The sequence below is a fragment of the Rhinatrema bivittatum genome, chromosome 17, assembly GCF_901001135.1.
Source record: "Rhinatrema bivittatum chromosome 17, aRhiBiv1.1, whole genome shotgun sequence".
NCBI lineage: Eukaryota > Metazoa > Chordata > Amphibia > Gymnophiona > Rhinatrematidae > Rhinatrema > Rhinatrema bivittatum.
The window spans coordinates 27856181-27870534 of NC_042631.1; the positions used below are offsets into that span (position 1 = coordinate 27856181).

Sequence of the window (14354 nt, forward strand, 5' to 3'; positions counted from 1 at the left end):
GGGTAGTATCACTGTGGCAACAGGATAAATGTTTCAGCTGTAAGTAGTCTCTATTTTATCTGCTGCTCAAACAAATTAAGCAGATGCAACAAAAAAGCAAAGATCAGCTGCCAAAGGAATCTTGAGTTCTCTTAATGGATTATTTGCAGGTTGCAGTACCTTTTATTGAATCAAAATCAGAATGCAAAGATGATGATGTACATGATTGGAGAATTATTGTTTTGGCTTAATAAATGATATCACAACCTGCAACAAATCCAGCTTTTTTTTCAGGATCAATATAGCAATTATTTCTCTGATTTCTTAATGAATCCTTTCCTTTTCAAGACTCATTCACATTGAGTTTCACTTATTGTTTATGGACAGCTTTCTGTTTGCCAAGGAGAACTACATCTATGTTTCACATTCTCCAATTTTTCTTTTCAACAGAACTATGGAACTGTCTACTAAGTTACATCGTGTTCTGTTAACATCTAAGAGACTTCATTTATTCCTCATCTTTGTGTTCCAAGTTCTTTGAATAGGGTTGCAAGTGATACTACTCTCCGCATGCCAATGCATGGAAATGCTACTGAACTAGCTATGACGTGGACCTCATTCTTAGTCCATTCTGTTGTTGATCCAATGCTCTACTTTCCATTTTTATTTAATAAAGGTTATGAAATGTCACGGAGCCTTAACAGCATAGCTGGCATAAGTGGGAACATGGTAGGACTGTCTTCAGTGTCTGTGCGCTACAACTCTCCTTGTCCTTCAAGATATTCTTGGTCTCTCATTCCATTCATTTTGTAGCATGGATCAGTAGCAGGGATGGTCTAAAAGGCTTTATATCTAATCAGCCTGTTATGTTGCATATACTCCAGGTGGCTGAATTGTCTCACAGTAGCACCTTAGAGTATGGTGCTACTGTTGACATTAGATGACATAACTGTTCAACATAACAGAAGACCATAGATGGGCATTAAATAATACTGATGGGCCATATGCTGCATGATATTAGTACATAGGATGAAGGGTGGGTACACCATCTAGTTTCTTTTGTAAAATGGTGCACCATGCTAGTATAATGCTTTTCTTTCTTGGCTAATGGTGGATCCACTGGCTCTTACGGAATGGGTTAGCATTTTTGTCAAAGATGAAACTTGCCAACGATTGAAGATTCACTTTTCTCAGGATATTTTTTGAGCCATAGGAACCCTGCAGGAGTTTGAGCAAGCAAGCACAGTAGAATGAAACTTTGCATGGGCGCCTATTAAAAAGTTGAAAGCAATACTCAGATACACTGTAGAGAGGTCTCAAGTCTGGCTGACTGCATGGGAAAATAAAATTCCTATTGGAGAAGAACATGGCCTGCCTCTGCATGTAGCTATACAGTGCTATCCTTTTCTCCCTTCTTTATAAAACTAAATGCCAAACTTGATTTGAAAGAGCATGGAAGAAGCTCAAGTATTCATTGTATTCTTTACATGCAGATCTTTGCAAAGAAAGCCCTGTCATTGCTAAATATATGCAAACAGAGGCAGTCAGAGTGACTTGACAAGGTGAAATGGAGCTGGACAATGGTGGCTAATATCCATCTGTGTGGGACTGTGCAGGCATAGAAGACCTCCTCATCTGGACACGCAAACTCGCTCCATGCAGGTTTTAAGGATGATTCGTCATGGTTAAAGAGCTGTACTGGAGATGCAGGCTTTTTCTACGGCCAAAATGTAACAAACTGTAGAAGATTCTGTTTTGTTTCATTTTTTTTTTAGCATGAATTGCATGCAAGTAAAACAAACAAAAAAAAAACTGATATTGTACAATTAAAACAAAAAGCAAAAAGTTATATATTTTCTTTCAAAGCTCTTTACTTTTACATACATTGTTGTAGCCAAAATGTAAAACATTATAAAACTGTACATTTATTTGCTATGGATTGCTTCTTTTTTTTTTTGTATACGAGATATAAGGTAAATGGTTTAAAAAGTGCAATCAGGCAGTCATCGGTCATATTGACCATGCCTTCATAACATCACCAACGTAGAAGAACTCTTATCAAACTAGTTATGGAAATTTGAAGACCTCTTCCTCCCCCCCCCCCCCTCCCACCCATCCCCCTGTTTTTGTTGGCATGCTTGTGACACATGGGACCTCTCTATGGACCTGATGGTAATAGCTGGTCTAGATTTATTTTCCAGCTCTGGTTATGTTGTATTTCATTGGTGTATAGATCCAACATGAAGAACCTTCATTACAGATTGTTCATAGTAAATAATCAGTATGGATTATTTTTTTTGGAAAAAGTGTTATTTTAAAGTTGGGACATAGTTCAAAATCAGGAGCCAACTTGAGTAACAACTCGTCTGAAAAGTTCAAGAAGCAAGCAACAGCATTGTATGCAATTTAGTACTTCTAAGAAAAATGCATGCACAATGTTATGCAAAAAGGAATCTAGCATGAAATAAATTTTTGTATCATGATTTCACTGCCTGCTGTATAATGTAAAGCAGAATTCTTTTCTTAAGTGATCGTTTACAGAATGACCTTCTTAAAAATGTGAATAAAATGCAGATGAGCTCCCAACCGAAATATTGAAGAGTATACAGGTTCCAATACAGTAAATTACTGTAATTGGAGCACTCAATGCCTAGAAAATAAAGCAGGGATGGATGGAGCCCTCCATGGCAGTGAAAAACAAATAATCCAAAAGGAAGGTAAAATTTAGAATGAAGGTGCAGTATTTTGTCCATCAACAGCAATAAAAGTTGGGCTTTATAGTTGATGGATCAGAATTGGATTTCTCTTAATTTTTATTTGTTTTACATTAAGCAATATGAATTCACTAAATACTTTTTTCTTTAACTACACTTTCTTTTTAAATTTATGATTAAAAAAAAGGTAAAAGGTATGTAAACAGAAAAAGAAAGAGCCCCCCACCCCCTGGCTTAACGATCCCATTTGTTTTTTTTGCACAACCATTTGGGAAGCCTGACTTTGATTTCTGGCCCAATCTCCTTCTCATTAGGCAGGTTTGATATCAATAACCTAAGGCCTCCCCATACATAGAGCCTGGGAGAGAAATTCCTTAATAAATTAGGCTTCTGTAATGCTGCTTAAGTTCCTATCATAGCTTTTTCTTGACCAGCAAAGAGGAGACTGTGTCTGGTTATCTTCAGGGTGTTGGATAGGTCATATTGGAAGCAGAGGAACTACAACCTGCTCTCTCTCAACCTATATACTTTGGTTATATAAGGAAAAGAGAAAAGAAGAAAAACGTTGGACAAAAAACTGAAGGTCATATGGGATAATTCCCAGATGGTTATGGATAACCTACTTCAAGAGAGGGACCATAAGTCAAAACTTAGCAAATACCGATAACTACTGGCAATGCCAAAAATATATTTGTAACAATAAAGTTTTTGCTACTTAATTAAAAAAAAACAAACATTTTGATTACTGGTTCCCTCCCATTTTTACAGAGGCTTTTCAATTGTGAAATTCTGTTCGTTTTTCGATTATATGTACCAGTGTTCTTCACTCTCTCTCTCTCTCGAGAACCAGAATTTTTTCTGCTGATACACAAACCTTCATTCGGGGGGTTCCTACATATCACTGGTCCTGGCCTTCTCCCTAGTCCTAGGAAAATCCATGGGGATCAATGGCAGATGCAGATATTGTGAAACTGAATGCCTCCCGCTTTTCAGAAGTCCACTGTTTTCATTGGGTCTGTAAAAATGTACAGTCAGGCTGCTGATTGTTATGCTTGCTTTTTCCTCAGGGAGCTTCCTCTTCTGATCCAGTGGCAAGTCCTCGGTGACTCAGCAGTGCTTCCAACCCATAGTATGGAAACCACTCATTTCATTAATATTTGTTTTCATGTTTAAATCAGGTTTTCCTTCATCTTTACCATGTTTTGGTGTAGCTCACAGAGAGATGATACTAGCAAGTGAGCTATAATAAAGAAATGAGAATAAGGAAATATAATGTACAGAGAGAAAATTATATGCATGCTAAAAAGTATTTTGGTATGATTACATAGCATAATTAGGAATGCCTTGGAGACAAATGCCCCGAATGTCATGGTTTTTTTTTACAGGGTACAATACACAAGAAGTTAAAAAAAAAATGGGTACACAATTGGTAAATACCGCAATATACAAAAAGGGATTAATGAATTAAAAAAATATATATAGGAGATTTCCTTTTTGTATATTGCAATGTTTTCTTACAGATCATCTTTTATTATTTATATTCAACTTTTGAACAATGGCCAAAGTAAAGTTACATTTCTGTAGGTAGAAAAAGTGCAGCTTTCCTAATTACAAATGCAACCAAAAAGCAAAGTAACTAATCTTCATTTCAAGGAAACAAATGACAATGAATTTTCTTTCAGCTTGCACCGGTAATTAATGGATCATTTTCCAGTTCCATTCTAGGTACGTGGGATTTAAGTTGCCTATATTTATAGGAACCTCTTTGTCACCAACTAAAATATTTTAACAGGCTTGGTGGTGTTCTAGCCAGTGTTCATGCATCCAAGACCAGTGAAGAAAGGGAATTAAGGAAATGGGAGCAGATGGGTCAGTGAGGATGGGTAAGAGACAACATCATGAACCTGTTTCTTTTTTTCTTCTCTGCCCTTTACTCAACTTTCTGATCTACAAATTCGTATATGATTAACTCTGGGGATCTACTTAAGCCCTCTTAAGAGTTCTCCTTTTTTTAATTTGGTGGTGTCCAATTAGCAGACAGTTTTCAAAGCCATTTACCTAGTTAATCTGGCCTAAGTGAAAGCTGACTCTTCTCCCTGGTTAAAAGTGCACTCTGGCTTCCATTGAACACTTATAGGAGCAGATTTTAAAACCTACGCGTGTGGCCTACATTTGTGCGCGTTACCTAGTGCGCACAAATGTACGCCCGATTTTATAACATGCGCACGCAGCCATGCAAATGTTATAAAATCCAGGGTCGGCGCACGCAAGAGGGTGCGCACTAGTGCACCTTGCGCGTGCCGAGCCCTAGGGGAGCCCCGATGGCTTTTCCCATTTCCTTCAGCACCTCCCCACCTCCCCCTATCTAACCCGCCCCCCAGCCCTACCTAAATCCCCCCTACCTTTATTTTGTAAGTTACGCCTGCCCGGGGCTTTGCACGCACGTCGCCAGGCCTATACAAAATAGGCTCGGCATGCGCAGGAGCAGTTACGCGCGTAACCCTTTTAAAATCCACCCCATAGTGCCTAATTTTAAAAAGCATTTTCTCGAGTAAAACTGGGTTTTACTCATGTAAATGCACTTTACTTGAATAAATGGCTTTTGAAAATTGCTACAATAGTAGTTACATTTACACGTGTAACTCCTTTTGAAAATTACCCCCTTTTTAGTTGGATTCCTGTGGCTGAATTTAGATCAGGAGAGGAACACAGCACGAGTACATTTATTCTCAAATGTGCATGTACTATCTTGGCGCCATTCAGCTGCCTGCACACATAAGAAGTGCAAAGTACACAGGCATTTTTAGCATGCTACTTTGCAGCTGTTCATTTTCAAAAGGAAATCATGCACGTGGTTTTCCTTTGAAAATTAGCTATGTACATGGGGTAAAAGTGCCAGCATACATGGCACACAACATAGGCTGTGAAAATCTGTGCCCCAGAGATCTGTACTAGGAATGTGCTTTTTAACATTTATAAATGATCTGGATAAGGGTACAAGTGAGCTGATCAAATTTACAATGACATAAAACTATTCCAAGGTGTTAAATCACTAGTGGCTGTGAGAAACTGAAGGAGGACTTGGAATAGGTAAATACAAATTTCAAATTTTCCTTTTCAAACAATTGTCCAAGGAGGCACTCTAGTTGCACATCAAATCACACTTCTGCAGCAAGATCTATCAAGCCTTCTATTAGCCAGTGCAGTAGAACCTGTTTTTATCACAGGAAAGAACATAGTACTTCCTCATTCCAAAATCCCATCTTGGACCTAAGAAACCTCAAAAAGCATCTCAAAAATAAAAAGTTCCAGATGAATTTTTTAAGTAACATTAGAGATCAAAGACTGCTTATCTCCCCTAGATATAAAAAAAAAATGCTTACGCACATGTTCCAATTCACAAGAATTACAGAAAATTTCTCTGTTTTACCATAAGGAACGATCACTTTTTTATCGATTTCTTCCCTTTGGCCTCTCATCATCTCCCAGAGTCTTCATGAAATGCTTTGCAGTAGTTGCTGCTCATCTAAGGCTGCATAATGTATTTGTTTACCTACTGCAATATATATATATATATATATATATATATATATATATATATATTCCATTGCCTGAGGAAGGCAAGCAAAAGGATTTATTTGGGCAAAATCAGAAACCCTCCAGAATAATGGAAGAAGGAACAGAAGGACTCTAGAGGGGAAATTCCTGAGAGATGGGAGGGTGGGAACTTCCAAACCCTAATCCCAGGTGTGTTATTAAGGAAACAGCTGAACTGGAAAAAAAAAACAGGAAGAGGAGTGTAGCTCACCTGGGGAAGAGCTGTGGAACTGACAGCAGCAGCAAGAAGACAAAATGGCTTGTGTTTAAATCTTTGAAAAAGGAAAAGGACAGCCAGTGGGAGGCTATAGTAAAGGTTGGGTGCAGTTACAGAGAGTCTTTATCCTAGATCTTATCTATAAGTGGGAGGTGGCAGTAACAATAGTTTGTTTGGAGCAGGAGCTGCAGTTTAAAGACAGGAATTGATATAGTTTGGAGCAGAGATACTGCTCCAAATAATGGTTTTGTTATAACATTGAAATTCCCAAGAAAAATAAAACGAACACTGAAAACAAAGGTTCTTAGGAGTGCAGAACATTGATCTCCGGTTATGCAGATGACTAATATAGTGAATTACACAAAGGGCTGCCTCTTTCAGGGCACCATAAGCCCCCTTCATGTAAGTGTGAATCAGCTCTGCTTCACTGGATGAAAGCTGGCAGTACAGGAGTGGATGTATAGTGCAGAACTGCAGATACATGCATGTCTGCTCTAACTGCACCATTAGTCACCCTATTCAAAGTGAACAAAGAAAGAAACTGAAGGCAAATGAGGATCATGCTGTTAGGGTGCTTTGAAAAGGTTTCTCCTATAAAACTATTATTACTCCACGGTGAATTTATACTGATTAGACTTGTAGAATTATTGAAGGTTGCTGACATGACAAAATATGCTGAAATGCTAGCATGTAGGTCAAAAGTAAAAAAATAAATACAAGTTCAGACAAGTTTCATTCCTGCCTTCTGGGATCAATTTACAAGAAACCACATGACTTACAGACACACACACACACTAAAATTCTATATACCATCCTATTAAGAGGATGCTGTGTTAATTTCTACCTATTAGAACAATGATGTGAAAACAAGCAAACTTAGTCATTGAGTAGAAATTAGAGGTTTTACCTCTATATAAACCCTGGTATCAGTAAACAATCTTTGAGATAACTGATCCTTTTCCACTGCATGGTGATCTATTGTTCTCTCCATAAGATATATCTTATTATATTATTTGGTTTTAATAAAAAAGATTTTCTCCTCAAGCTAATGGCTCTAAGCATTTATTCCATCCGCACCAATACCCTCATGACAGCCTCGTCCACAATTCTATAGAAGTGAATAGTGGGCTAGCTAGTGGTTTGCCCTTTTAGGATCATGGGCAGCTATTTTTTTTTAACAGGTTCAGGGATAGTTTCTTCTTGATCCATGTTGGGAATATCCAGTCAATTACATATTTCACAGGAGTTATTCATTCCTTAACTGGATAGGAACATAAGAATTGCCAAATTGGGTCAGACTGAAGATCCATCTAGCCCAGTATCCTATTTCCAAAAGTGGCCAATCCAAGTCACAAGTACCTGGCAAGATCTCAAACAATAACTAGATCCCATGCTGCTGACACTTGGTAATAAGTAGTGGCTATCCCCAAGTCTACTTGGTTAAGAACAATTTCAGGACTTCTCCTCCAGGAAGCTGTCCAAGCCTTTTTTAAATCCAAATAAACTAACTGCCTTAACCTTATCCTCCAGCAATTAATTTCAGAACTTAATTGTGTGTTGAGTAAAAAAGAATTTTCTCTGATTTTTTTTTTTTTTTTTGTTACATTTGCTGACTCGAGGGCTGCCCTCGAAAGACAGCTCACTTACCCTTCGCTGCTGGGCCGGAGAACGCCAATGCTGATGGGCCATGCGGCAGGACACCAACAGGACTCTTTTGGCCAGACGTCTTCACTCCAACTTCCCCCTAGTGCACCCAGGATTCAGCCCTCCATAAAGGGCCCATGGCGCAAAAGTCCAACTGACTCCTACTGATGACATCAGGTCTTTGCCCTATAAAGGGCCTCCAACAGCACTCATACAATGCCTCAGCAATGGGTCGACTACCTCCAGGTGCAATGAGTTGCTGATTCAGAGACATTTATCTAAGGCCTAATGGCCCCCTGAACCCAAAGGCTCAACCCATGGGGATAGGGGCTGGTATAGGTGAAGCTCCCGCTAGTCTCTGCACCATCTTCTGCCAGTTGGCAGTGAAGACCTACTGGGTCTTCCTGGTAGGTGGTGTCAACCTCACTCCAACACAAGGGTTCATGAATATAACAGTTTTAAATGTGCTACTTACTATCTTCAAAGAGTGTCCCCTAGTTTGTGTATTTTTTAAAGAGTAAATAACAAATTCACTTTTACCCATTCTATTCCACTCATGATTTTATAGACCTCTATAATATTACTACTACCCTCAGCTGTCTCTTCTCCAAGCTGAACAGCCCTAATTTCTTTAGCCTTTCCTCATAGGGGAGCCATTCTTCGCCTTTATCACCTTGGTCGCCCTTCTCTGTATCTTTCCCAGTCCAATTATATCTTTTATGAGATGCGGTGACCAGAAATGCACACAGTAGCCTACGTGTGGTCTTAAAAGGTATAGCACGATACAGAGGTATCATTCTCTGTTTTATTCTCCATTTGTTTCCTAATAATTCCTAACATTTTATTTGCATTTTTGACCACTGCTGCACACTGAGCCAAGGATTTCAAGGTATTATCCACTGTCATGCCCAGATCCTTCTCCTGGGTGGTAACTCCTAATATGGAACCTAACATCATGTAACTACAGTGTGGGTTACTTTTCCCCATGTGCATCACTTTGCACTTGTCCACATTAAATTTTGGATGCCCAGTCTTCCAGTCTCAAGGTCCTCCCACAGTTTTTCACAATCTGCTTGTGATTTAACAACTTGGAATAATTTCATGTCATCTGCAAATCTGACCTCCTCAATTGTCGTTCCCCTTTCCAGATCATTTATAAATATATTAAAAAATTAATTTAAAAACATTTATATGCTCCATTATCCTAGGTCCTAAACAGCTCACAAAGATCCATTCATAAAGGCAAATAAACACACACAATAAAAGTATTCTACAAGCAACACAAACAAAACAAAAATTATACAACACCATTTCTACATGACTAAACTCGATTTCCTCACATGATTAAAATGAAAATTGTTTCTTTAATTCAGCCTAAAATGTTCTCTAAACAGAAATGTCTTCAGTTGTTTCTTAAAGGTTTTTAAGCACGTTGCTTTCCACAGTAGCTCAGGGAGCTGCTGTGGCAAACAGCCTTTCACATGTTTCCACCAACCTAACAGAACTAGGATTTGGAATATCAAGAAGACATTTACCTGCTCAATGGAGGGCCCTAGCAGGTCGATAGATTTTAAGCAATGAGCTAATGCACTGGGGAACTTTATTACTCAATGCTTTATATACTAACATGATGGCGAAACCGAACGCCAGTATATAAAACTCGATAAACAAATAAATAAATAAATAAATAAATGATGATTTTAAATTGAATCATCTATTCAACAGGCAACCTCTGCAATGAATAAAGAATTGGCATAATATGCTCAAAGCACATTGATCCTTGGTGTGGATGACATCCCCATATGTCAATTTAAAGCTGCTCTCATATATTTCTGTGGCATTGGTGTTTATTGGCAGGGCTTTTAGTGTGCAAACTAGTCTATTGTCTTGGTGGAGCCTGAGGTCATCCACGGTATCATATTCCTGGAGCTGTTCCCTTCCATGGTTGCTTTGAACATTTAGGGTGACTAGCTGTGCAACAGAAGGGCAATATTCTGGTGTGGTGGTAGAAGTAATCAACTGTCAGACTGCTAATTGCTTGCTGAAGTCTGAGCTCCTGAAGGAATTTGTCTAGTGGTGCTAAATGAGTGAAACACGTCCAGGAGGTTTGGAACAAATGTGCCGATTCTCTTTCTCATTGCAAATAGTCATTGATCACGAAGCTGGCACCAGGAACAGATGCAATGAGGTTTCTGGTTCCAAAACATCTGTGGCATTTTGGAGATCAGCAGCATGGGACCTGCTGCACAGATCTGTCACTCCCTGTAACTTAGTGAGCCTATGTCTGGGGATACATCAGTGTAATGAGCTGCTTCATCAGCAAAAAGTGGCAGTAGAAGCTGGTCCACGAGCAGCTTGTGGCTGACTACATCCTGTCCACAAGCAGTATGGTGTGTTCAGATGGAAATGCACTCCATCATTGCCAGGTTGGCCTTCCATTCTTCAATGTTCAGGACTGACCCACCCTGCGCTCAGATTTCAGGGTGAGGAGAGTGCCATGGCAGATGGGTGCATGAGGTGGGGCCCAACATATTAACCATGAGCACCTATTTCACTTATGGTAGATCCTGCCAGCAGCTGTTGCATCTGTATTTGAGGTTGCTCTCTTTCCAGCTGTCTTTTCTCTGGCCTTTAAAACATTGTAGACCAGTGAGCTAGTTGCAGTTGCGAGTAATGCTTGGATGGAGTCAGATCTGCTGGTCATAGCTATCACTCTCTCCAGTGATAAGTTGCCCTTTGCATTCAGCGGTCCAAGGTTCACCAAAGAGGAAGACACGAGATGATCTCACTGGTGGAAGTCCTGGGGTTAGCCACCTCTACCATCTACATCATGAAGGATTGTATACCCAAGGGTGGCCACATTTCCTAGTTCACCAACACCTTTTTCCACTAGTTAGATTCCAGTTTGCCACATCCTTTAAGCAATTCCTTGAAGCAGCAGGACTGCAATCCAAACTGCATGGGACTCATTCATTTAGAACTGGAACAGCCTCAAATACTGATGCATCCAGTACGCTAGCTAGAGTCAGCAGATTACATGTTCTATGCCAAGCAATGTGGATGGTACCCCTAGCCCTCTAACGTGATTGATTCTGTTTGGCTATTGTAAGTCAGGACCAACAACCATAGACAGTGAGGATCATAGGGTTTTGGGCTGAGAGATGGGCAAGGTCCTTGAGGTCCATCATTCACTTGGGTTGGACAGCTGAGAATGGATGGGTGCAATGGATAGGCAAGATGGGTATCTACCACAGCCAATCTTTTGTCCAGCTTGGCCCATCCTGATATACTGTTCATTCACCTTGGGGGCATCAACATTGCTGTGTCACTTGGCTGATACCCTCAAGAATGATATCACTTTTCTCACATCCTAGCTACCTGGAATTCTCATCTTTTGTTTTATATATTAAAAAAAAACCCCAAATAAGCAGTTTTTGAAATGGCAGCTAAGTTCTATCTAGGACAATTTATTTTCGACTGCAATGCCATAGATCCAAGCTGATCTCTGGGCTTTACTTTTTCACAAGTAGGGATCAATGGACAACCCTTCCCATGACAAGTTTTAGAGAAGCAAGAGGTTTTAAGAGATGCTGTGGTTACCTCCTGCTATTTTATCAGATCCTATAAAAAAGTTTTTTTAATATTTACTTTTTAGCTTTGATATGCCCATTTTTGTAAAATGGACCAGGAGAATATTTTTGTTCTCAACTGTCATCAGTTGCAAGTTTAATTTTTGTAGTAACATAATGAAAATCTGCAGGATTTTGTCAAGGCTGCTATATGGAGAAAAAAAGATCAACTGGTGTTCATAAGCAGATGATCTCATATCCCTCCCACTTGTGTCTTGCAGCCTGTCCCCTCTCCTTCCCACATACCTGTTTCTTCTGTAACAAACAGCAGGTTGCAGTGTCCTTAAAATAGCATGCCATAAAATATGCAATAGTCTAGCAAAATCACAACTTCACGGTTCTGATCTTCCCCACACCTATATTAGATATCTCAGCTAGGGTCCCTCAGCTGCAGTTGCACTGGCTGGACCACTTGCAAGGTAATTCCTCATATTGTCCATTGTTACATCTGGCAGTGCCCAGGGCCTTACTGCCATTACAGGCTACAGTGACCTTGACATTCCCACTTCTGCCAATGTGCCAAAGCTGTACCATCACCCACAGCTGGGCTGGCCCTACCACCTTTCCCTTTGCTAGCTGGAAGCATGGTATCTTGTGACACACCAATGAACTTTACTGCCTCTCTGTATGCATGCCATCTACAGCTCTGTGCAGATTGGCTTGTAATTATTAATCCAGACCATGCTGGGGTTTTTGCTTAAGGTGGACCTGGGGCATCCCTTTCTTGATGAGGTCTTGCTGTTTTAACAGGCTTCTGTTGCTTGATCCTTGAACATCCCTTGCCTTTCTGCTTTTCTTTTCTTACTCCATGTTAACCCCTTCCATGCAGTGTGATTGGGTGGGAGGCCTTCTTGCTCAGTTGCTAATTGTTAGTTCACTGGTATCCCCTTTAATTCTCCCAATCCCATATTTGCTATACTTGTAGAGAATGGTTCTCTGTTTTGTTGCTTTCCTCCCCTACTCTTCTCATTATATTTGTCTTTCCTTTTTTCCCATTCTTGAGAAAAGGTGGTGATGAGGAGCTAATTGACTGCGAGCCACAGCTTCCTCAGCAACACCTACAATTTGGGGCTAAATCAATAGGAGGGCCAAGTGAACTATTATCTGAAACTGGTCAGGAAAGCAATGGAATGGAATTTTAGCAGAGGTGAACATCAGTGAACCTGGATGGACCGAAAGATGATCAGGGAGATTATTAAGAAGGAGCTGCAACAGATGATAAAAGAAAATAGCTATGTACATATCCTATTAAAAAAAAAGCCAGCAATATGGAGTTAAACATCACAGGGAGTATTTATAAAATGATAATGCAGGACCAAACTCTTAAGGAGAACAATCAGAGGGCAATAAATAAATACTAATGAACAGTATTTCAATCTCCACTACACAGTACAATATGATCAAGCACTTAAGGGGTAATTCTGTAACATCACACATAAGTTAGCTAGCAAATACGCATGTACGCCCACTTTGAACATTATCCCATCATCTCTACCCATGCACAATTGTATTTGCTACAATGGGCACAGAAATTTTTGGGGAAATTTTACATGCATACATTTGAAAATCCAAATCTCTTCCCATCTCCCCCCCCCTCCCAAAGACCACTCAGTCCAAGTAAACTTATATGTGAACATGACATACAGGCTAAGTTCACCCATATATCGAGCAGGCAATTAAAAAAAAAAAGCCAAATTCTGTGGGTAAAGCATGGTTTTACCAGCAGAAAATCTTTTGAAAATTACCGTCTGACTAAATAAGACACAGCAAGTCGTATACAAAAAAAATGGCAGGATGGATGAAAGGAAACCACAAGAAAACAGCTTTGCCATCAGATCTCAGGATGTGAAGCATAGTGCTCCATGCAGGCTACTTCATAGCAGTGACTGTAATATCCACTGCATGGGTGGCTGAAATACCCCATGTAAAACCAGAGCATATCATAAGCACCATATGAACTTGCAGACAAGAGCCCATGTTTCTGCAGTACAAGCAAATGTAGAACACTGTACACCAGCTGAATTCATTTCAGGCAACAAAATGAAAGAAAATACTTCATGTAAGGCCAGGGCCAGAGGCAAATTATATCCACTACTAATCACAGATAAATTCTGTAAAGCTGAATACTCTTGATTACCAAAATCCATGTGCTGTAACACAAGCTCCCTCAAAGAGATGAATGCTTGTTTAAACTGAATCCATGTCCCACTTATTTGTTCAACTCAAAGAAGTCTCTTCTGCATAAAAAGTTCACAAATTGTAGTTCTCATCCAGTCTGCTGCAGCATGTAATCAATAGACTAGAAACCAATTTTTTTCTGTGTATTAGGTAGGATTTTGATGCTTTTTGACGTCCTACAGGCCGATACAAGAATCGCGGGAGAGCAGGTGCTCTGTCCCTAGCGCCGTCTTATTAGCGAAGAGGTGGCTGTCAGCTGGTCCTGACAACCAACACTCTATTCTACCAGCGTTGGTTTCCGAACCCGCTGACAGCCACGGGTTATGAAAATGGATGCCGGTAAAATTGAGCATCCGTTTTTCTAGCCCGCAGACCAGCAGGCAGATTAAAAAAAAA

The 14354-nt window shown here is 39.8% G+C and overlaps 2 protein-coding genes across 13 annotated transcripts in view; one reads left to right on the forward strand and one right to left on the reverse strand.

The window, feature by feature from the left end:
* Window positions 1-1699, forward strand: part of KCNC1 (potassium voltage-gated channel subfamily C member 1) — a 194148-nt gene extending 192449 nt beyond the window's left edge. For 3 of the 4 annotated variants that reach the window (XM_029582874.1, XM_029582871.1, XM_029582873.1), the window contains one exon: window positions 656-792. In XM_029582874.1, coding sequence (XP_029438734.1) covers window positions 656-792 — 137 coding nt within the window. Of the gene's footprint in view, window positions 1-655; window positions 793-1472 lie in introns of those variants that run through there. The other variant, XM_029582872.1, reaches the window with a different exon arrangement.
* Window positions 1-14354, reverse strand: part of SERGEF (secretion regulating guanine nucleotide exchange factor) — a 656301-nt gene that overhangs the window by 424233 nt on the left and 217714 nt on the right. For 2 of the 9 annotated variants that reach the window (XM_029582881.1, XM_029582883.1), the window contains one exon: window positions 2108-3933. The exons of the other annotated variants lie outside the window; for them this stretch is intronic. Coding sequence is in view for 1 of the 2 variants with exons in the window: in XM_029582883.1 (XP_029438743.1) it covers window positions 3863-3933 (71 nt within the window). In the remaining variant the exon portion in view is untranslated. Of the gene's footprint in view, window positions 1-2107; window positions 3934-14354 lie in introns of those variants that run through there. 9 annotated transcript variants of the gene reach the window in all.